At 35.8% G+C, this 23,842-nt stretch overlaps 1 protein-coding gene across 1 annotated transcript in view; it reads left to right on the forward strand.

Moving 5' to 3' along the window:
• The window catches only part of LOC107857271 (chromo domain protein LHP1), a 36,075-nt gene extending 13,111 nt beyond the window's left edge, over window positions 1–22,964 (forward strand). The window contains exons 5-6 of the mRNA XM_016702193.2: window positions 21,516–21,576; window positions 22,607–22,964. Coding sequence (XP_016557679.1) covers window positions 21,516–21,576; window positions 22,607–22,654 — 109 coding nt within the window. The 3' untranslated portion in view covers window positions 22,655–22,964. The remainder of the gene's footprint in view (window positions 1–21,515; window positions 21,577–22,606) is intronic.
• The last annotated feature ends 878 nt before the right edge of the window (window positions 22,965–23,842 follow it).

The following is a 23,842-nucleotide window of genomic DNA, read 5'->3' on the forward strand; positions in this document are numbered from 1 at the left end:
GACCTTACTTTCCACGAACAATCCTGAAATTAACTAAAACCAAGAAATATAGAATCTACGTGTCAAAATAAAGTCAATGATATCCATTATGACTACTTTTGGTTCAGGATCAAAACTATAACGCCCCAAGAGTACACCTTGGACACCACACGATGGTTGGAACCACAAGTAATCCCAGCTAACCCATAAACTGGCATACTATTAAGCAACTGAATTATAATATAATAAATAGTTGTTCTGCTGTGCGAAAATATAATCATGACAAAATCTGATTAAAATTGTATTATTGATACACTTTACAATCTGATAAAAACAGATGAGAAAATTGAAATTACATGACTGACTCTAACTAACATCTATGGAGCCTTTACTATACTAACTATAGATAGCTGGGACATGCCTCCAACTACCACAAATTAATACATATCAAAATAAATAAACTGTACATGAACTAAAACTGTCTGGAGTTCCCAAAATAAGAGAACTCATCACATGCTGGCTGGAACCTGCAATAGTCTAATCATGATGTGCGAGCTACAAATGGTATCTACATTATGAAATAATGTAGCCACACAAACGTATATATAGATCAGTACTTCTGGAATGTACTGATTATACAGGGGTAAATGCAATAAGTAAAAGTGATTTCATACATAATCCTAAAACATGCATACTAAGCATAAGTAGACTCACCAGTAGGCTGGAATAAACTGAAAGTTGAAATATCTTAAAACATGAGTAACAAACATGTTCTGATAAGCTGGTGGATCTCTACACTTAGTTTCTATAAAACTTTATATTTATGAAATAAAAAGAACTGAAGCTGGGATATGATAAAATGTGAATACAATATGAATAATGAGTCTGAACCTACGTGATAGAAACTGTCATAATATTGGGGATCTAAATATATAATTATACTGAGAACGAATACCTAACATACAGAACCAAATATAACATATACTAAGCTTATATGATTAACTGAATGACTGGTAGCTGAATAGTGGTCATGTAAGATTGAACTGTACTTAGTCTGAATAACTAGACTGAAACTGTAGAGCACTATGCATATGAGATAAGGACTAACTAAACAACATGAGATAACTGAACATGAATGCATGAAAACTGTATTATCTGAGAATGCAAGACCAAATGTATAACATGATTCTGAAATAGTTTGTAAACTAAAATACTGATAACTTAATGCTATGGTAAAGAGAAATTGATCTGGATGTTGTATTGAGTACTGTAATTAAGACTGTGAAAGGTATCATCTAATCGACATACCCCAATTAAGCTAATTGAGGTCCAACCTGTAACCCCAGTTGGAAGGGTATCAGTATCGTGCCATGGGTACTAACAATGGATGTGTGGATCCACTAAACTGGTGTCCCAAAGGACTAAGGAGTAACCCTATACTAGTAAGAAACTCACGAGAGATATGACAACCCTAAGGTGGCAGGAAGACATCTCAAACCTATGCTGGTTACGTAGTTTTGTAACTCAAGGATTGCTACTAAGGGTCAAACCCTATACTGACAGGAATGCCACCATCCCTGGGTTCGCTCGGTGCTGAATCCTACTCCCAACTGAACTGACTCAGAATACTGAACTGATCTAAGTTTACTGATTGTAATAACTGATTGGGCTGATATTGCTTATGGTATAACTGAAATCATTCCGTAGATACTAAAAACTAGGTAAACAGCTAAATTTTGGGTATTAGTAACCCCCAGGACTCAATAACATAAAAGCATACCAAAGTTTCAAAAGCTTAATAAGTAGTCATTGCTCAAAATTCATCTCTTATGCATTTCATCAAATATGTGGGGACCATAAACTTGTGCATGGGAATGAGCAAGCATGCAAAAATATCATTGTTACATAAATCAATTCACAACTTAGGGATTTTATATAAAGATCATAACATTCAAAATATGTATTGGCTCATTCCACTTGAAAACACATATAGTCTTAACTTGAAATCAAACTTATGGAGATCATGAACTTGAACATGAGAATATCTTAAACATGGGAAAATAATTGGATAACATGACCAGTTTCATAACTTGGAGTTATCCTAAAATTAATTGAACATGATATGGGAATTTCATCAAACACGTGGGAAGCAATAATTTAAACATGGGAATCTTACTAAAAATTATGAATTTAGGATCTATCATGGAATTCACTTAAAAGGAGCATGGGAAACTCAAATTCATGGCATGGGGAATTCAACATCTTGCATGGAATGACACATGGAATGAATTGAAGTAAAAATACTATGAAATCATGAAACTAAATTTTTCTTGAACATACAAAACTCCATAATAAGAATAAAATTTTGTTATTTAATTGAAAAGAGGGTTTTTGGGCTCCATGGGTGAAAGGGGACCCATTGATGAACTCTCACGTACCTTAATTGGTTTGATTTTTAAATTGAAAGCTTGACCTGGAAGACTTGGGAATGTTCTTGAATGCTTTTTCTTGAAATTCTTGGTTTAGGAACCTTAATTTCTTGATTGTCGTGAAGAAAACTTGATGAAGTTCTTGGTGTTCCTGAGGATGCTAGAGTTTTCTTTGAGAGAAAAAGATAAATAATAATATATCTAATTCTTTTGGGGGCTGAAATTAAGTGTTATTGACGAATTTGGGTGAGGAAAACTGACCAAAATGCCCCTATACCCTTTAAGAACTGAAACAGCTGGTAAAATAGCTTTGTATCACATCGGTCGTCGTATCGGGGCCAGCAATGCATCGCGTCGCAATCAGGTCGACTTACTACCTCACACGGAAAATGCCATAACTTTTCACTCGGGTATCAGATTAAGGCAAAATTGGTATCGTTGGAAAGCTAATTCAATTATCTACAATTTGGTGGGTCTTGAGATGCAAAATTATACATATATAAAAAGTTATATATGTTCAAAGTAGACCTTTGTAGAATCGAATATCAAACTTTGGACGAGTCAAAGGCTCTACACTCAACTTTGTTCTAAGTGATTCTTATGAACATTTTTCACCTCGAAAGCACATCAAACTCGATAATAAAGATCATGAAACTTATAGTCACATAGAAATCAATTGGATTATAGTTTCTACATGTAGTAATGATGGTTCGAAGACTAGCCCAAAAATGCAGGGTATTACATGATCTCCCTCTTGGGAACATTCTCCTCGAATGAAACTGGTTAAACTGAGGGTACTAAGGCAACTGCGATTATATTCTAAACATGCATGACTGAAAACATGATTTCATAACTGATTCTGAAACATGATACATGAACTGAATATTATGAATTGAACTGATTTTTTGATTACATACAATGACATAAGAATGATTATTAGGTTGAGATAGAAACAAGAGAGTCAACTGATAAGTAACCACTACTTCAAGCTGGATCTTGTTTCGTGAAGAAAAGATGAAAGGTTTAGAATATGAATACTCGGGGTATTACAATACATCTCCCCCTTGGGATACTTTGTCCCTCGAATGATACTGACTTGGCTAAAATACTAAGGAATGATCGAGATGATACATCAGACACTTACAAACTATATTATGACTGAATATCTAAAATCTGAATCTGATTCCTAATGCATGAACTAAGCTGAATTCAAAATTCACATGGATGTGAATAAATTACCTCATGAATAGGAAAGATGAAAACCATAGGAACTTGTCTGTCTGACTACTAGACTGGATTACTGGCTATACGGACTGAATTATGCTGAAAGCTTATATCAACTATTCTTTTACCCTTAAATACCATCCTTAATTGATTCAACTAATAATCCTTACATGGGCGCGTATAACTATTCCTGCCAAAGTCTGAGTTGAGCTACATACTCCCACCATGTTCAAGCCTAACTCAAAACCACAAGGTACACACATAACATTGTAATACTAGTATGAACCATGAAAACAAGGAATATTTACTCTCTCCCATCTAAACAACCGTTCATCATCACTATCTTAATATTAAGAAGAGGTCACTAAAAGGTTAGAACATAAAGACTTAAAACATGAAAGGATAACCTTGACACTTAACTGAGGCTTGAAGAATAGAGTATCAAAAGCATGAATTCATCGAAGAGAGATAAACTGAGGACATACATGAAATAATCTGAATTTCATTGATTATTATGAGTGTAACATGAGTACCTGGAATGGAACATACTGTAAAACATGAGTACATAAGTCATAAGCTGTATGAACTGAGTTTGGAGTTCACGATTTCATAAAACATAGTTCACACTGTTGAGTGAACTGGAACTCCTCATACTAGGAACTGGAAGCGTACATGATTCTCTATAAAATGGATGAATATGAGTTATGATGATGGAGCTTACATGTAAGATATGAGTAGATGCCGTGATGACTGAAAAACTTTACACTGAGATAAGAATAGGTTGGGAATCATCCCTCCTTACTACTTTTCTACACTTATTGGCATCACTACTAAAATCTGAGAGCCTGACTTGGTTACTTGTTCTATCATCTCCCTGTTAGCTTTAAGCCATCATTCTAAGTCTGTGGACCCTTTTTATAACTTTAAACTGAACTACAACAACTTTAGTCTAGAGCCCGAGATATATCAATACACATAAATACTAAACTCACCCTGAAAGCCTGCACCTGAAAGTCTAGAACCCGATGCTAGTACTTTCTTCTGATATACAACTCTTAACTTTCTACAGCCAATAACTTAGCTGGTAAGAATGTTACATACTACATTACTAGCTTCATTCACACTTAAAAACTCAAGGATACTATCTAATAACATCCACACCATCATACTTAACTTAAATTCTTGCATACTCTGTTTTAAGCCAACTAATTCACCTTTCATACAACTAGCCCCATGAATACATAATCTACTAATACTGATAAATGCTATCCCTAATTTACTGCTGATAAACTTCTGGTTCATGCCTCTAACTCTAGGTCATATGCTGTCATAGGATTCTGAGAAGGGATCTGAAAGCACATCTAACTTCGACTCAATACATGATTTTCATGAATAAGAATGAATATTTTCAAAGTTAAGAATATAAGGGAACTAATAGCATTTATCAGTATTAGTTATGCTGTCATAGGATTCTGAGAAGGGATCTGAAAGCACATCTAACTTCGACTCAATGCATGATTTTCATGAATAAGAATGAATATTTTCAAAGTTAAGAATATAAGGGAACTAATAGAATATTTTGAGCCTGTGTGCAACCCATAACTATCTTTGGGGATTGTCTAAGAAAACTCTGTCTATAGGAATTTGAGCTTGACTGCTTCTGTTACCTCAAAAATAAGGTAGAGATGGCATAAATAGAGAAAGATGAGAATCTGTATAAGTTTCTTACAGAACCTTTCTATAGCATGATCAAAGATATGAAAGAAGGGAAATATTTTCTAAATGCCCTGTAGCCTCTTGAAGAAAAGTACAAACATCTCCGTACCATTTTGAAGGACTCTACTAGACACGGCTTTATAGACACCCTAGGATACTTGAACTTTGTGCTCTGATACCAAGTTTGTAATGCCCCGAGAGTGCACCCTGGACACCACACGGTGCTTAAAACCATAAGTGATCCCAAGCTAACCCATGAACTGGCATACTGTTAAGAAACTGAATTATAATATAATAAATAGTTGTTCTACTATGCGAAAATATAATCATGACAAAATCTAAGAGAAATTATATTACTGATACACTTTACAATCTGACAAAAACTGAGGAGAAAACTAAAATTGCATCACTGACTCTGACTGACATCTATAAAGCCTCTACTATATTGACTATAGATAGCTAGGACATGCCTCCAACTACCACTAATCAATACATATGAAAAATAAATGAATAGTACATGAACTAAAACTGTCTAGAGTTCCCAAAACAAGATAACTCATCACCTGCTAGCTGGAAACTGCAACAGTCTGATCATGATGTGCGGGCTACAAATGGTACCTACATTATGAAAAAATGTAGCTGCACAGACGTATATATGGATCAATATTTATGGAATGTATAGAATATGCAGGGGTGAATGCAATAAGTAAAACTAATTTCATACGTAATCTTAAAGAATGCATGCTAAGCGTAAGTAGACTCACCAATAGGCTAGAATAAACTAAAAGCTGAAATATCATAAAACGTGAGTAACAAACATAATTTGATAAGCTGGTGGATCTTTACACTTAGTTTCTGTAAAACTTTACTTTTATGATATAAGTAGAACTGAAGCTGGGATATGGTAAAATGTGAATACTGTATCAATACTGAGTCTAAAACTACATGATGAAAACTGAAATAACATCAAGGATCTGAATATACGATTATACTAAGCACGAATACCTAACATTTAAAACCAAATATAACATATACTAAGCTTATCTGATTAACTGGATGAATGATAGCTGAATACTGGTCGTGTAAGACTCGAATGTACTTAATTTGAATAACTGGATTGAAACTGTGGCGTACTATGCATATGAGATAAGGACTAACTAAACAACATGAGATAGCCGAACGTGAATGCATGAAAACTGTATTATCTGAGAATGAAATACCAAACATATAACATAATTCTGAAATAGTCTGTAACCTAAAATACTAAAACACTGATAACTAAATGCTATGGTCAAGAGATACTGATCTGCACATTATACTGAGTACTGTAACTGAGACTGTAGGAGGTATCATTTATCCGTATTTCCCACTTAAGCTAATTAGGGTCCAACCTATAATCGCAGTTAGAAAGGTGTCGGTACCGTGCCACGGGTACTAACAATGGCTATGTGGATCCACTAAACTGGTATCCCGAAGGAATAAGGAGTAACCCTATACTGGCAGAAAACTCATGAAAGATGTGTCGACACTAAGCTGGTAGGAAGACATCTCAAACCTACACTGGCTACGTAGTTCTGTAACTCTAGGATTGCTACTAAGGGTCAAACCCTATGCTGGTAGGAAGACATCTCAAACCTACACTGGCTACGTAGTTCTGTAACTCTAGGATTGCTACTAAGGGTCAAACCCTATGCTGACAGGAATGCCCTCATCCCTGGGTTTGCTCGGTGTTGAATCCTACTCCCAACTGAACTGACTCAGAATATTGAACTGATCTAGGTTTACTGATTATAATTATTGACTGGACTGATATTGCTAATGTTATAATTAGAATCATTTCGTAGATACTGAAAACTAGGAAAATAGATAAATTTCGGGTATTCATAACCCCCTGGGACTCGATAACATCAAGAGTAAAAGCATACCAAAGTTTCAAAAGCATAATAAGTAGTCATAGCTCAAAATTCATCTCTTAGGAATTTCACCAAATACATGGGGACCATAAAATTGTGCATAGGAATGAGAAAGCATGCAAAAATATCATGTTACACAAATCAATTCACAACTTAGGGATTTGATATAAAGATCGTAACATTCAAAATATGTATTGGCTTATTGCATTTGAAAGCACATATACTATTAACTTGAAATCAAAATTGTGGGGATCATGAACTTGAACATGGGAATATCTTAAACATAGGAAAATAATAGGATAACTTGACTAGTTTCATAACTTGGAGTTCATCCTAAAATTAATTGAACATGATGTGGGAACTTCATCAAATATGTGGGAAGCAATAATTTAAAACATGGGAATCTTATTGAAAATCATGAATTTAGGATCTATCATGGAATTCACTTGAATGGAGCATGGGAAACTCAAATTCATGGAATGAGGAATTCAACATCTTGCATGGAATCACACATGGACTGAATTGAATTAAAAACACTATGAAATCATGAAACTAAATTTTTCTTGAATATTCAAACTCTATAATAAGAATAAAATTTCATTCTTTAATTGTAAAGAGGGTTTTTGGGCTCCATGGGTGAAAGGGGATCCATGGATAAACTCCCACATACCTTAATTGGTTTGATTTTTAAATTGAAAGCTTGACTTGGAAGACTTGGGAATGTTCTTGAATGCTTTTTCTTGAACTTCTTGGATTTGGACCCTTGATTTTTTTTTATCTTGAAGAAAATTTGATGAAGTTCTTGGTGTTCTTGAGGGTGCTAGGGTTTTTTTGGAGAGAAAAAGATGGTTAATAAATGTATCTAATTCTTTTGGGGGCTGAAATTACGTGTTATGGACGGATTTGGGTGAGGGAAAGTGACCAAAGTGCCTCTAGACCCTTTAGGAACTGAAATAACGGGTGAAATAGCTTTGTATCACGTCGGCCATTGCGTTGGGGACAGCAACGCGTCGCGTTGTAATTGCGTCGACTTACTGCCTCATACGGAAAATGCCATAATTTTTTACTCGATTTCGGATTAAGGAGAAATTGATATCGTTGGAAAGCTAATTCAATTATATACAATTTGATGGGTATTGAGCCGAAAAATTCTACGTATATAAAAAGTTATACACATTCAAAGTAGACCCTTGTAGAATCGAATACCAAACTTTAGACGAATCAAAGGCTCTAAGCTCAACTTTGTTCTAAGTGATTCTTATGAACATTTTTCACCTCAAAAGCACATAAAACACAAGGATAAAGATCATAAAAATTATATTCACATGGGAATCATTTGGATTATAGCTTGTACACGTAGGAACGACGGTTCAAAGCCTAGCTCAAAAATATGGTGTATTAAAAAAACGGACCCTTAAATGGATTTTTGAAAAAAGGGGCAAAATCAGAACTTTATTACAAAAATATGTTTTCCATATTTTTAGGAATCTACAGATGAAAACTCAAGTTAGATCGAGTAAAAATGAGGTTCATATCGAAGAAAAATCATTTTTAAGTTTTATCGGGTGAAATCTTTGAATTCCGCATTAAAATCAATAGTTGAAGTTGTTTTAAGGGTTAAATTGATGAAAAACTAGTAATTATAAGATTGAAACATTATTCAAGTGAAACTGGGGTTTAAAATCAAGCCCTAAGATTTTTGGAGTTTTGAGAAATTAATCAAGGAATTACAGTAGAAAGGGATGAAATCTCACCTTAAATCCGTAATTGAATCAAGAAATAGATGTCAATCTAGCTTCACTTTTAAGATCTCACACTATTTTAGGGTTTAAATCTCAAGAGGCAAGGTGAGAAAATGGGCAAAAAAGAGGAGAAAAGGCTGTTTTTATACACTGCACCAGCTTTTAAAAAAAAACAAATTTTTAAGTCCATAAATGGACTTCAACGAGGATTCCGAGATTCGTTTGGAGTTCGATATACGCAAACAAACTATGAAAACACACTAAATTCGATGCTCCGAACTCAATGACGATATCTTAATTTCAAAAAAACATCGTTTCACAAAGTTGACCCCCAAAACATGAAATTATAATTTTTCTAACTGAGGGTCGAAATGAGATTTAAAAGCCATAAAACCCAACCAAAGATGTTACTACCCTAAAATCGACATTTCAGAGGTGTTGGAAAAGTTGGATTTTCCATTCGAGATCATTTCGACCAAATGTGAGTCCCACACACATATTTCCAGTTTTCTAACTTTCTGCCAATAGGTCAAAATGAGCTCGGGTGTATCGGGATCCGAACCAATGGTCTACCTATCTTAAAATTGATATTACAGTGTTGCTGGCATAGCCCGTTCAGCCATCTATCACACGAATAAAAAGATAATCACAGAAGTCTAAAATAAGGCTCTTAAAACCATCAAAAACAACAATATCACATACATGGTACCAAATGCATTGGAAATCATGCCAATCACCCCCACACCCCAGAAATACCAAAATACAACTATAGGAAGGGGTAAAAATAGTCAAATTCCAAAAAATTATAAATTACACTTGTTTCAAATAATTTCAGGTCGTTACTTCATCCATCACTAAAAATGTAGCTCATACTCGAACTAAAACAAAGAAATACCTGGATCAACAAAGAGTCGGGGATAAGAACTACGTATATCGGACTTAACCTCCCAAGTAGCCTCATCTACAGGTCGATGTTGCCACTGAACCTTAACCACAAGGATAACTCTAGAACGTAACCGTCTAACATCCCTAGCCAAAATAGAGACCGACTCCTCAACGAAAGACAACCGCTCATCTAACTGAATTGACTTCCAATGGATGACATAAGACTCATCAGGAATGTAATGAAGAAGCATAGAAACATGAAAATTCGATGAACAACTGCTAGATCTGGGGGCAAAGCAAACTCATAGGCCACATTACCAACAGTCGAAAGAATCTCAAATGGACCAATATACCTGGCACTAAGCTTTCCCTTCCTACCAAACCTCATCACCCCCTTCATAGGTGAAACTTGAAAAAAACACGGTCACCAACACCAAATCTCAAGGCACGAAGTCTATGATCAGCATAACACTTTTGCCTACTCTAAGCCGCTCGAAGTCTATCCTGGATGATTCAAACTCTATCCAAGGACTCACGAATCAAGTCCGTACATCGAGGCCTAACCTCCGAAACATCAAACCAACCAACTGGTGAGCGACAACACCTACTATACAATGCCTCGAAGGAAGCCATATCGATACTAGAATGGTAGTTGTTATTATAAGCAAACACTTCTCCCACTGGCTACCAAAATCCATCATACAAGCGCGAAATATATCCTCTAAAACCTGGATAGTTCGCTCTGACTGACCATCTGTCTAGGGGTGAAACACTGTGCTAAGATAAACCTAAGTACCCAACTCATCCTGAAAAGTCTTCTAAAAGTGAGATATGAATAAAGAACCTCGATCTAAAATAATGAAACACTAGCACACCATCCAAATGCACAATCTCATTAATGAAGATATGGGCCAACCTATCAGTACAAAATGAGACCTGAATCAAAATAAAATGGGCTGACTTGGTCAATCGATCCACGGTGACCCACACACTGTTAGAACCACGAGATGTACGAGGTAAACCAGTCACAAAGTCCATGGTGATCCGTTTCCACTTCCACTCGAGAATGGATAACCTCTAAAGCAAACCACCAGGTCTCATATGCTCGGCCTTTACTTGCTGACAACATAGGCAACAAGCCATAAAATCCGCTATATCTCTCCTCATATAACCTCACAAGTAGTGCTGTCTTAAATCATGGTACATCTTATTCACTCCTGGATGGATAGAATACCTAGAGCAATGGGCCTCCCCAAGATCAACCTGATCTAGTCACCCACTCTCGGCACACAAACTCGGCCCCCAATTCTCCAAACTCCATTTAAATTAAGTGAGGCTCCCTTAGCCTTGCCACTCAACACCTTATCTCGAATCGACCTCAATCTAGCATCATCAAACTGATGAGCTTAAATCTTCTCCATCAAAGAAAATCTAGTCTCCACAAATGCCAAAATACACCTAGGTGTCGAAATATCAAGCCTAACCATTTGGTTAGCTAAAGACACAACCTAAGGCCAACGACCTCTCCTGGGTCAAAAGATGCGCCAAGCTACCCATGCTACATATCTTCTAGCTCAAGGCATCCACAACCATATTAACCTTGCCCGAATGGTAGAGAATAGTCAAGTCATAATCCTTAAGCAACTCAAGCCAATGACACTGCCTCATATTAAGATCTCATTGGGTGAAGAAGTACCAAAGGATACAATGATCCGAGAAAATCTCACAATGAACTCCATACAAATAGTGCCTCATAGCTTCAAAGCAAATGCAACCACGCACAACTCTAAATCATGGGTAGGTTAATTCATCTCATGAGGCTTTAACTGACGAGATGCATAATCAATCACCTTGTCTTCCTGCATCAACACAATACCTAACCCAACACCTGAAGCATAAGATAAGACAGTAAAACCCATACACTCCTTGGGCAAGGCCAAAATAGGAGCAAAATTCAACAAATCCTTGAGCTTTTGAAAGCTCGCCTCACAAGCATCGGACTACTGAAATGAAATCTTCTTATGAGTCAACTTGGTCAACAGATCTGTAATGGATGAAAAACCCTCAACAAAACACTGATAATAACTTACTAAGCCAATAAAACTTTGAATTTTGGTGGTCGAAGTAGGTCTATTCCAATCATGAACTATGGCAATCTTAGCTAGATCAACCATAATACCTTTATTAGTCACCACATGACCTAATAAAGCAACCGACTCCAACAAAAACTCACACTTAAAGAACTTAGCATACAACTTCTCATCTCTCAATCTCTAAAACATAATCCATAGATGCCCTTCATGATCTACCTCACTCTTGGAACAAATCAAGATATCGTCTATAAATATAATAACAAAGGAGTCGAGATACAGTCAAAACACCCGATTCATCAACTCCATGAATGCAGTAGAGCAATTAGTCAACCCAACGGACATAACCAAAAAATCATAATGACCATATTGAGTACGAAAAGCTATCTTCAGAATATCCAGAGATCTAATCCTCAACTAGTGGTAGCCAGATCTCAAATCAATCTTTAAAAACACCGCAGCACCCTGAAGTTGATCAAATAAATCATTAATGCAATTAAGAAGATACTTATTCTTAACTATTACATTATTTAACTGTTGATAATTAATACACATCCACATAGACCCATCCATCTTCTTCACAAAAAAAATTGGTGTACCCCAAGGTGATACACTTGGTCGAATAAATCTCTTATCCAACAACTTTTAGAACTGATCCATTCCTTCAACTTGGTTGGGGCCATCCTATAAAGAGGAATAGAAATTGGCTTCGTGCCCGGCTCAACATCAATGGAAGAATCAATATCACAATCTGGAGGCATACTAGGCAAATCTGTAGGGAACACATCAACAAACTCATGAACAATATGGACAGAGTTCAAGGAAGGAGGAAAAACAACACTAGTATCATAAATATGAGCCAAATAAGATAAACATCCCCTCTCAACCAATATGTGAGCATGAACATAAGATATGACCCTCTTAGGACCTGAATGAAGCACACCCTTCCAAGCTAGCCTTGACACACCCGGCGTAGCTAGAGTCACGGTCCGAGTAAAACAATCTAAGATAGTATGATACGGAGCCAGCCAATCCATATCCAAAATAACATCAAAATCAACCATATCTAACACAAGCAAATCTACCCAAGTCTCACGACCATAAAGAGTCACAATATAAGATTGATACACCCAATTCATCACTAAAAAATCTCCTATAGGGTAGATATATGAATAGGCATGACAAGAGGCTTACTATCAGAATCAAAACCCAAAGAAAAATATGCACACACAGAGGAGAAAGTTGATCCGAGGTCAAATAACACAGATGCAAATTTAAAACAAATGGGGATAATACCTGTGATCACATTACTAGAAGCCTCTGCCTCAGGTCTGGCTAGTAAAGCATAACACAGTCCACGATCACTAACCGACTGAATAGCGTTGTGATCACTACCACAACCTCTATTACCTCTGTTTCTCACATCTCTGGTAATACCTCTACCTCTCACAATTGTAATAGGAGTAGTCTTAAGAACACAGTAGGGACAATCCTTGGCCACATGGCTAGTCTCATCACATACATAGAAAACTCTAATTTTCCATGATGGCCACCATGCACTTCCAAACCAGAAGACCCACAAAAACCTCTAAAATATCTACCTTAAGAAGTTTGACCTCTAAACTTATCAAAATAATGCACCTTCTTAGCGTCTCCCTGAGATACCCGAGGATAGATCCTAGCGTCCGCCTGGTCCCCTATATTGTGGCATGACACCCTAACCATTATCATCTATGTCATGGCTCCCTAAAGAGCAGGAGGCAAAACAAGTCCAGCTAGCTAAGACCCCACTTGAGGAGGTAACATAGATGAAGGCTAGTATCTTGGTCTCGAAACACTATGCTCTAGTATCGATGTTGATAGAGGAATAGTACTCAGGGTCTGAGGAGTACCCAAAAATGAAGTAGGTGCAACTGGAGGAACACCAAAATTAGACTTTGGCATAGATAGAGGTACCATAGTCGAAGCTGGGGAAATACCAAACGAACTCAAAGGGACACCGTTCAAATGGGTCAACAGACGAATCAACAATCCCTCCAAGATTGAGGTAGAAGAACTCTGAGAAACTGGAGTAAAACTCACACCTTTAACCTACTCAACACAAGGCTCAAGGGAGAGCCCCTTAGAACTTCCCCTAGACGGGGTTGATCCACTAGCCAATCCACTTTCTTAAGCCTGTCCACTTTCTCGAGTCTGTCCATGACTCTAGGCTCGCCCTCTGGGAGAAGGCTCTGTATTTCTGATCACACTGACCTAGTCGATACCATCTGCATAAAAAGAGTGAAACACAACTCAAAACATAGGGCATGAAAGAACTTTGCACGATAAGGAATAAAATAAGAAAAGTTTTCCTAAAGACATCTTGTAGCCTCTCGAAGATAGATACAGACTTCTACATATCGATTTGCGAGACTCTATTAGGTATTCTGTCCTTACACTGTTGAGACCAATGAAACCTGGCTACTCTGGTACCAATTTTTCACAATCCAAAAATGAGGGTCGTGATGGCACTTGTCAGGGTGTGCCTTGACAAGTACGGCTATCACCCAAACTAATACAAAAAAAGGAAAAGACAAAAATTCCCCAAGGTAAGGCTTCTAGAAAAAAGCTGAACTGCATAGATATGATAGATGCAAAAAGGATAAAATTAACAAATGCAGTCATAACTCCCAAAACCTGATGTCTATAGTATAAGAACATATCTAGTACAACAAAAAATGTCCAAATACAAAATAAAACTGTCTTCGAAGTGAAAGTAAAGACATAGTCTATAAGAAAGGTAATAAAAGACATTTGAATGCCAGAAACATTAATCCACTGGCTTGAAAGCTCTAAATATCGCTCGAATCAAGCAGCGTGGGGCGCTCCCAAACCTGGATATGCACTAGAAAAGTACAGTAGGAGTAAGTACAGTCCACTTGTACTTAGTAGGTATTATAAGTCGACCGAGCAAGGTAGGAAATAAAGTATACAAAATACATACTAAGGACACATCACCTGCAGTTAGAAAATATTCTACAATGGTAGCCCATACCGCTTGCTCTAATAGTTCTAATATAATTTACCATATATATTGCAATAACATAACTAGGTAGAACACAAGTATATATTGTGTCACATACAAATATAAACAAGAAAGAACATATATATAGAAGGTAGTCAAGTACAATTTAGGAAGATGGAACAATACAAGTATGTCAAGTTAATCATGACAATTCAATCACAACGTAAATATGATAAAGTAAGTTTAGTGTATAAGATGATGATGATGATGATGTTGTTATTGTTGTTGTTGATGATGATGATGATGATGATGTATGGGGTTATCGTAAAACCTCTGTATACACCCACGGAGGCAAGCCTTCCCAACGTGGGAGCCGTGGAGGGTTCGTCAACCCATATACCACCCTGTATATATCTATGGAGGCAAGCCTTCCCGATGCAGGACCTATGGGGGATTTTTCAACCTATATACCACCAATATCCATGACTCTTCTCTGGCATAATCCTTTGGAGAAGGTTTATAAGATTCAATATCCGATACTAATATCCTGTATTTCAAGTATTTCCAATATTTTATGTGTTTCCAGTATTTCCAGAGCACATACATAACATCAGATATTTTCAATATTTCCATAGCACATACATAACATTAGACACAAATCAAGTACACATACATGGCAACAAGTATATATAAAGCAATGCAACAAACAAGTGAAATAATATGTTTGATGACATGAGGATGATGATGCAATGTTCACAATCAATCACAATGAGTATTTCCAAAATCAATCCACATGATATATTTCCACAACCAACCACAATGATGCATTTTCACAACCTTGTGAGCCAACATCCACTCATTATTTCCATCAACCATGAATTTCCACATGATTCATATGCTGAAAAGTATGAATATATTACAATACACCAAAGGTACCATAATATGATTGTTCATGTATATTTCAGGCTATCAATATCACATAAGACCTCACACGGTCATACATATCACATAATACCCCAAATTCAACAATTACAGCATATATAGCCCACCACACAGGCTCAACATATAGATAGTCATTTTTCATGATTAGTTCTTACCCTTAACATGCATTTTGGTATATAAATTAACTACCCAGTCCAGTCTAAAGAGTTAAGCCATAACCTACCTCGAATGTCAAAATCGATTCGCTACACTTCGAACTCAAAACCTTACTTTCCACGAACAATCCCAAAATCAACTAAAACAAAGAAATATAGAATCTATGCATCAAAATAAAGCCAAAGATACCTATATTAACTACTTTTGGTTTAGGGTCAAAACAAACCACTGGAATGAATTTTTGAACATTATTATAAAAACGTGTTTTTCATATTTTTAGGAATGTGCATCTGAAAATCCAAGTTAAATCAAGTCAAAAATGAGGTTCAAATTGAAGAAAAACCATTTTTAAGCTTTACCAGATGAAATCTTGGAATTTCGCGTTAAAATTAAGAATCAAAGTTGTTTTGAAGGTTAAATTGATGAAAAAACTAGTAACTATAAGATTAAAATATTATTCAATTGAAAAAGAGTGAATTTGGGGTTTAAATCAAGCCCTAAAATTTTTGAGTTTTGAGAAATTAATCAAGGAATTGGAGTAGAAAATGATGAAATCTCACCTTAAATCCATAATAGAATCAAGAAATAGATGTTAATCTAGTTTCCCAAACTCCCACAAGCTTCACTTTTAAGCTCTTACACTATTTTAGGGTTTAACTCTCAAGAAGCAAGGTGAAAGAATTGGAAAAATCGACAAAAAAGAGGGGAGGAAAGCTATTTTTATGCACTACATCAGTTTAAAAAAAACAGATTTTAAGTCTAAAAATGGACTTCAACGGGGTATCTAAGATTCTTTTGGAGTTCGATATACACAAACGAACTATGAAACCATACTAAATTTGATGCTCTGGACTCAATGGAAATATTAAAGTTTCAAAAAAATATCGTTTTCATGGAGTTGACCCCCGAAATCTGAAATCACAATTTTTAAAACCGAGGATTGAAATGAGATTTAAAAGTCATAAAACCCAACCAAATATGTTACCACTCTAAAATCGACGTTTTGGATGTTTTGAAGAATTTGGATTGTCCATCCGAGATTATTTCAATCAAATGTGGATCCCACACCCATATTTTCAATTTTTCTAACTTTCTAACCAATTGATCGAAATGAGATTGGGTGCATAGGGATCTGAACCAATGGTCAACCCAACCTAAAATCAATATTCTGGAGCTATTGGTATAATCCTTTTAGCCATCCATCGTACGGATTAAATGATAACCACAAAAGTCCAAAATAAGGCTCTCGAAGCCATCAAAAACCACAATATCGCATAAATGGTCCTAAAATGCATCGAAAATTGGGTCAATCACCCTCACACCCCAGAAATACCAAAATACAACTCCAGAGAGGGGTAAAATAGTTAAATCATATAAAATCATAAATTACACATATTTCATCAAATTTTAGGTCATTACACCTCCCCTCATGAGCTAGCTTTTGAGGTTGAGTTAGGGCTAAATGCCATAATTTTACATGGCACCAGAACTAGGTCCATCATCGTTTGGACTCTTGATTCACCTTCTAGTTGGTTCTGGGCATGAAGGGGGAGTTAGAGTGGGTGATAGTCCTATATTAGTCGAGGATGCGGTCTGCTTATATATACTTGGGCAATCCTCCCTCATGAGCTAGATTTTGCTGTTGAGTTAGGCCAGGTTCCATATCCGTGCATGTATAATCTCAAAATAGTTTTGTGGTTGAGTAAGCCAAATATCTAATTTCCTTAATGTGGTATTAGGGTCAAGTCTATCTTTGTTTTTGCTTTGCAAAAAGTTAGCCCCTTGAGCTTCCAACCCAAAATAACAAGGTATTGGTGGAGTGACTCAGTACATTATACCTTCATTTGGAAACTCTTACATAACCAATGAGGGACAGGTGTCTACCACCCTCCTGAACGTATAATCCTATTCTAGGGTTTATATGTGCATAGAAGGCCTCTTTTTTTTTTGCCTGTTGCCTTTATATTTTTATGAAGATTCAAGAGTTAACTTGAGAGAGAGGGTCAAGCTCAACATGCTGAGGGTAGGGGCGATGCTAAAGGGAGGTGAAGGAGTTCAATTTAATTTCCTTCACCTGAAAATTGTATTTTGCAAATAAGAAAAATATCTTTGTTTGGTTTTCTATGAACTATCGAACCCTTTGAGTAAGGAAGATTTTGGTCTAATGTCAAAGGGGTTCAAAAAGTTCTTTACATTACATTATAGTATTTTTTGAATCCTTTGTTATAAATTCTTGGCTACACCATTAGCTGAAGGTGGATCTGTATCAAGAAAGTGAGGAGAGTAGGTTCAATAGGATGAGTGGATGTGGAGTAAAGTTTGTGGATCGATGGGCTAAATTAAGAAAGAAATGAAAGAGGTTCAGAGGATCGATAAGTCAAGTTGAGAGAGTAGTACTCTAGGCAATACAATAAGCGAATGCTTTGTTTGGTGCACTTTTTCAACATGTGTATAACTAATGCTTGCATTAGTTACACACTCTATTATGTTATGCATTACTAATACATGGAAAACCATGGTATTATCAATGCAAGGGATTCTAATGCATGCATTAGTATGGGTAAAGACACAATTAATGCTCTACCTTTTTCATATCCTTTCCATCATATTTATGAAGGGTATTTTTGTAAGCAAATAATTATTTTTTAAAAAATATGCAATGCATCTTATTTTTAATACATCAAACCAAACATTACATAAGAAATATCTTAGCATAACTAATATATGCATTACTAATACAGCCTATTCAGCATTATTCTTATACACCCTACCAAAACATCCCAAGGTGTAGAAAGATGGTTATAAAATGGACTTCCCAAAGTATGGATCTAATACAATATAAATCAATTTGAGCATCCAACCAAAACCTTAACTCTAGGCTGAGTAGCGTAGGACATTATTAACCTGTTTGGAAACACTTACATATCCAATAAGGAACAAGTTTATTCCTTGACAAACATGAATTCCAAGGAAATGGTTAAGTTAAAATGGCCATTTGTACAGATTGTCAAATCAGCCTGATGCCACAGTATCTAATTGTAGACACCAATACACTTAGAACTCACTTTCAGAAGGAATCTCAATGATTGTGAAGCTAGATAAACACTGCTATGCTCAATCTTTTGGAACCTTGCCAAAGCTTCAATTGCAGGTAGGATGTCTTACTATGGAAGCAACATAGCAAAGGTCATTTTAGTGCGAAGTCTTGCTACTGGGTCTACACTCTGTCACACAACCAACAAAGTTCTAGATTTTGGCATTGGCAGATTTGGAAAAACGGAAGCACCATGTATAGCTATCTGTTTTTATTGGTTAGCATCCAATAATGATTGCCTGACTCACGAATACCTTTAAAAAATGGGGGTGTTTAATTTCTATGTACCAGATGTCAACTATGCGGGGAGATGTAGAAACCATGAGACATTTATTCATTATCAAAATGCAAAAAATAAGATCTTTGAAGAAGAATATATGTGTTTTTTCGGGGGTTAGGGGATACGGGGCATTTCGTATGGGGGGCCTCTCATTCTGTAACTTCCAGCACTAGCTTAGTGCTTGGGTTCAATAATATATTAACTTACTGATAAAAAAGAACATGTGTCTTTGGCTAGTAGTAGATAGTTTTGCAGTTGGCTTTTCCGGTCAGTAGTATTATTATTATTTTCGGCATTCTTATTATTTTTACTATATTCGTCTTGGATGCATATATTTTTCTCAGGCCTAATCCATCGCCAGACCCTTTAATATGCCCGATCTTTCATTTAGACATCTCAAGTAGATGTCGCTCACTTTTGGCACCTCAAGTAGCCATAAAGTGCGTCATTTTTGCACCTTTTGCTAAGTTAGCAAAATAATACTACGTGCGTGTGTTGCATGCGCCGATGAGTTGAAAAATGACGAATAAAATATGAACATGTGTCATTTTTATCCAAATAATTTATAAATAATTAATTTAAATAAAAAAATACTCCCTCCCCCTAACCTACTCACCCCACTAGTCTTCTTCTTCAAACACTCCACCCACCCCGCCCCCCCCCCCCCACCATTCTTGTCCTTCAACCACCCCCCCCCCCACCCGCCACCCCTCCCCCACCCCACCCGACCCCCACCCCCACCAGTTTTTTCGTCAATAGCCCACCCACCCCACCAATCTTCTTCCCCTCTTTATCTTCTTCAAAGACCCCGTACCCCCTCCACACCCCCGCACCTCAGTCATCTTTAATTTTTTCATCGATTTTGCTTCGATTTTTAATTTTTCTTCACTGATTTTACTTGGTTTTTAGATTTGATTTAATTATTTTTTTTCGGATTTCCTTCGTCTATTTTTCTTCAATTTTTAGTTTTATGAATTGATTTTGTTTGATTTCAATTTTTCTTCACGGATTTAGCTTTATTTTTTATTTTTTTTCATCGATTTTCAATTTTTCTTTACTGATTTTTCTTGTTTTGACTTTAATTTTTTTTATTGATTTTGTTTGATTTCAATTTTTTTTCACTGATTTAGCTTTATTTTTCAATTTTTCTTCATCAATTTTGTTTGATTTTTAGTTTTTTTCGTTGATGTGGCTTATTTTTTATTTTTCTTCATCAATTTTGCCTTTAATGATTAAAGAAAAGGTTCTTATTATTTAATCTTTACGAACCTTTAAATGCGTATATAAATTTCTCTTAATAATTCTTACTGTTAAATAAATTAAGATTGGCAAAAATAACGGATAAAAATGTAAAAGAAGTATAAATTAATGGGCGTTGAGTTCATATATTATTTTTGGCAAGACGAACTCCTAAATATATATCTAATTTTTAAATCTCTCCCAATAATTTTCACCATTAAATAAGATTAAGATTGACAAAAATGATGAATAAAAATAAGGAAAAAGGTATAAATTAATGAAAATGATTTAATATACTTTTAGTGGGCCAAATTGGACGTCACATCAGCCAAAAAAGGGCTTTCACGCGCCTTCATGGGAGTGTAATACATGCATCTTGCCAACTCAACAAAAGGTGTCAAAATGTCACACTTTATGGCTATTTGAGGTGCCAAAAGTGAGCGACGTCCACTTGAGGTGCCTAAGTGAAAGATCGCGCGTACTTAAGGGGTCTGGCAATGGGTTTGGCCTTTTTCTTACTTTCCTGTTGTTCTCATCATGTCTTCGAGAATGTCGCATTTTTGCTTTATTTGAGGCTTGAGCCGAGGGTCTTTTGGAAACGACCTCTCACATCTTACAAGGTAAAGGTAAGGTCTATGTATTGTCATGGTTTGACTATTCTCATCAGCTTTTACCTGGTTGAATACTTGAATTAGTGACTATGAGTTCCTTGGATAGGCAGCGCTTTATCGTCAATTCTGTATTGTCAGCTTGATATTATTTTGGTGAATCTTTTATAAGTTTTTAGGTTATATGATGGCATTTTGGTATGACTTTTTGCAGGTCCAATGGAAATACTGTTATGGTGGATAACAATTTTCTGAAGATGAATAATCCACTTTTGGTAGCTCTTTTTCTTTTTCGCCTATAAATGCTTTCATTATCATAAATGTTGGGATTTTATGCTGCTGCTATCTATTGTTTTGGTTATTATCTATCATCTTTTGTACTTTTATTACATCTTTTTCTAGACTATTTGTGTTTTGAGTTGGAAGTCTATCAGAAATAACCTCTCCACCTCACCTCCGAGATAGACATGAGATCTGCATACACTCCACCTTCTCCATACCCCACTTTGTAGGACTATAATGGGTATGTTGTTGTTACTTGATAAAGAAATGGACTTTGGGCCTAACTCAACCTCAAAAGCTAGCTCATGAGGGGAGGATTGCCCAAGACCATATAAGGAGATCAAGGACCATTTAACCCACCGATGTGGGACTCCAACACCCCCGCACGCCCAGGGCTGGACATCTGGAGCGTAGACAATATAAGACGGGAGGCCCAACATCGGAAACAATGAACTGGGTGGGCCTGACTTTGATACCATGATAAAAAAATGGACCTTGAGCTTAACTCAACCTCAAAAGCTAGCTCATGAGGGGAGGATTGCCCAAGATCATATAAGGAGACCAAGTACCGTTTATTGTTACTTCTTTGGTGCTTCGAAGTTACACCTACTTCTTCTCTTATTCTATCATCTTCATGGGACTTCGTGCAAGAACTTATGTGAAAATGTTCCAATAGTAATATATTGTTTTGTTAAAAGATAATAGTGAACGTGAGATAATAATTTGTGGCTTTGATATGCAAATTTACTATTACTATCAACTTTTTGGGACTCATCACTTTCACTAAAAATTCCTTTATGCATCTTAATAAATTCAAGATAAAAGATATGTCAGCTCTTTGTCATTTTAAGGTTCGATGAGTCATTTGATCTGTTATTTACAAAAAATTATTAATATACTGATTTGTGAAGTAATGTCAGAAAAGTTTATTTAATGGTAACAGACTGAATAAGTTGATATGATTTAGTCTTTCTGTGTTATATTATCCCTTTTACTGTACTGATTTTTTATTTCCTTTTGCAGCTGATAAACTTTTACGAGCAGCATATTCGAATTCACAGTTCGCAGTGAGTGGGCTGCGGTGAAGGTGAACATGGTCTAGCGCGACTCGTTTCTGTGTATTTATTGGGTGTTGGGATTTTATAGTGAAAGGCTATAGGTATTAAACTTGTTAGATATATTGATTAGGAATTAATAGAGTTAAGGCTGCATACTATTGAAATCTTCCATTAGCTTCAGCAGTTTTTCCCCAAAAAGGAAAACAAAAACAAAAACGAGTAGAATTTAAAGTTTTATTTGAGTATCACTCGATATATGCAATGTAAATTATGTTAATATCCTTTTAAGATATTAGATGGTAAAATCATTATAGATTCAACAATTTTGGAATGGGCGTAGACTTCAGTTTGTGGAATTGCTTTGCCGATGGCCATAGGGGGCGTTTGGTAGAGTGTATTAGAAAGTTAATGCATGTATTAGTTTAATGAATGCTATTAATATCTTGTTTGGTATAATTTTTGACCCTATGTATAACTAATGTTTGCATTAGTTATATACTCGATTATTTTTGAGGTGTGTATTACTAATACCTCAAAATCCATAGTATTAGCAATGCAATAGATCCAATGTATGCATTAACATGATTAAAGACACTATTATCCCTTAAAAAATATTTTCGCATCTTTTTCAACATATATATGATGGGTATTGTGTAAAAAAAAAAAATTCTTTAGAAATTATGTAATTCATGTTATTTTTAATACATCAAACTAAATACTTCATAAGAAAAATATAAGTATAACTAATACAAGCATAGCTAATACAAACATTACTAATACACCATATTGTGCATTATTCTTATACACTCTACCAAACGACCATAGTGTATTATGGTAACAACTTTTGTTAGATGACCACAAGGCGGAATAATTTTAATCTAGCTGGTAAACTTTGTTTAATGTTGGATCTTTGCTTTCTTTTATGTCTCAGTTGAATATTCTTTCCTTTTATAAATTGATGCAATAATATGTTTTTTGTCGGTTGGAACAACTCAAGAATTGGTTTCCACAGTTCAAACAATTCACTGGAATGTGAGGGCATTTTGACACTAAGGATTGGGTTGCATTCAAGTTTTAGGTTATTAACTATAAGGGTGTTTGGGTAAGAATTTAGAAAACATGCATGACATCATGTTGGGACATCAAAATTTTATAGCACCCGACAAAAAGATCTCAATTTTGGTTAGGGTTTTTGAAGGCT

This window comes from Capsicum annuum, chromosome 1, assembly GCF_002878395.1.
Source record: "Capsicum annuum cultivar UCD-10X-F1 chromosome 1, UCD10Xv1.1, whole genome shotgun sequence".
Taxonomy (NCBI): Eukaryota; Viridiplantae; Streptophyta; class Magnoliopsida; order Solanales; family Solanaceae; genus Capsicum; species Capsicum annuum.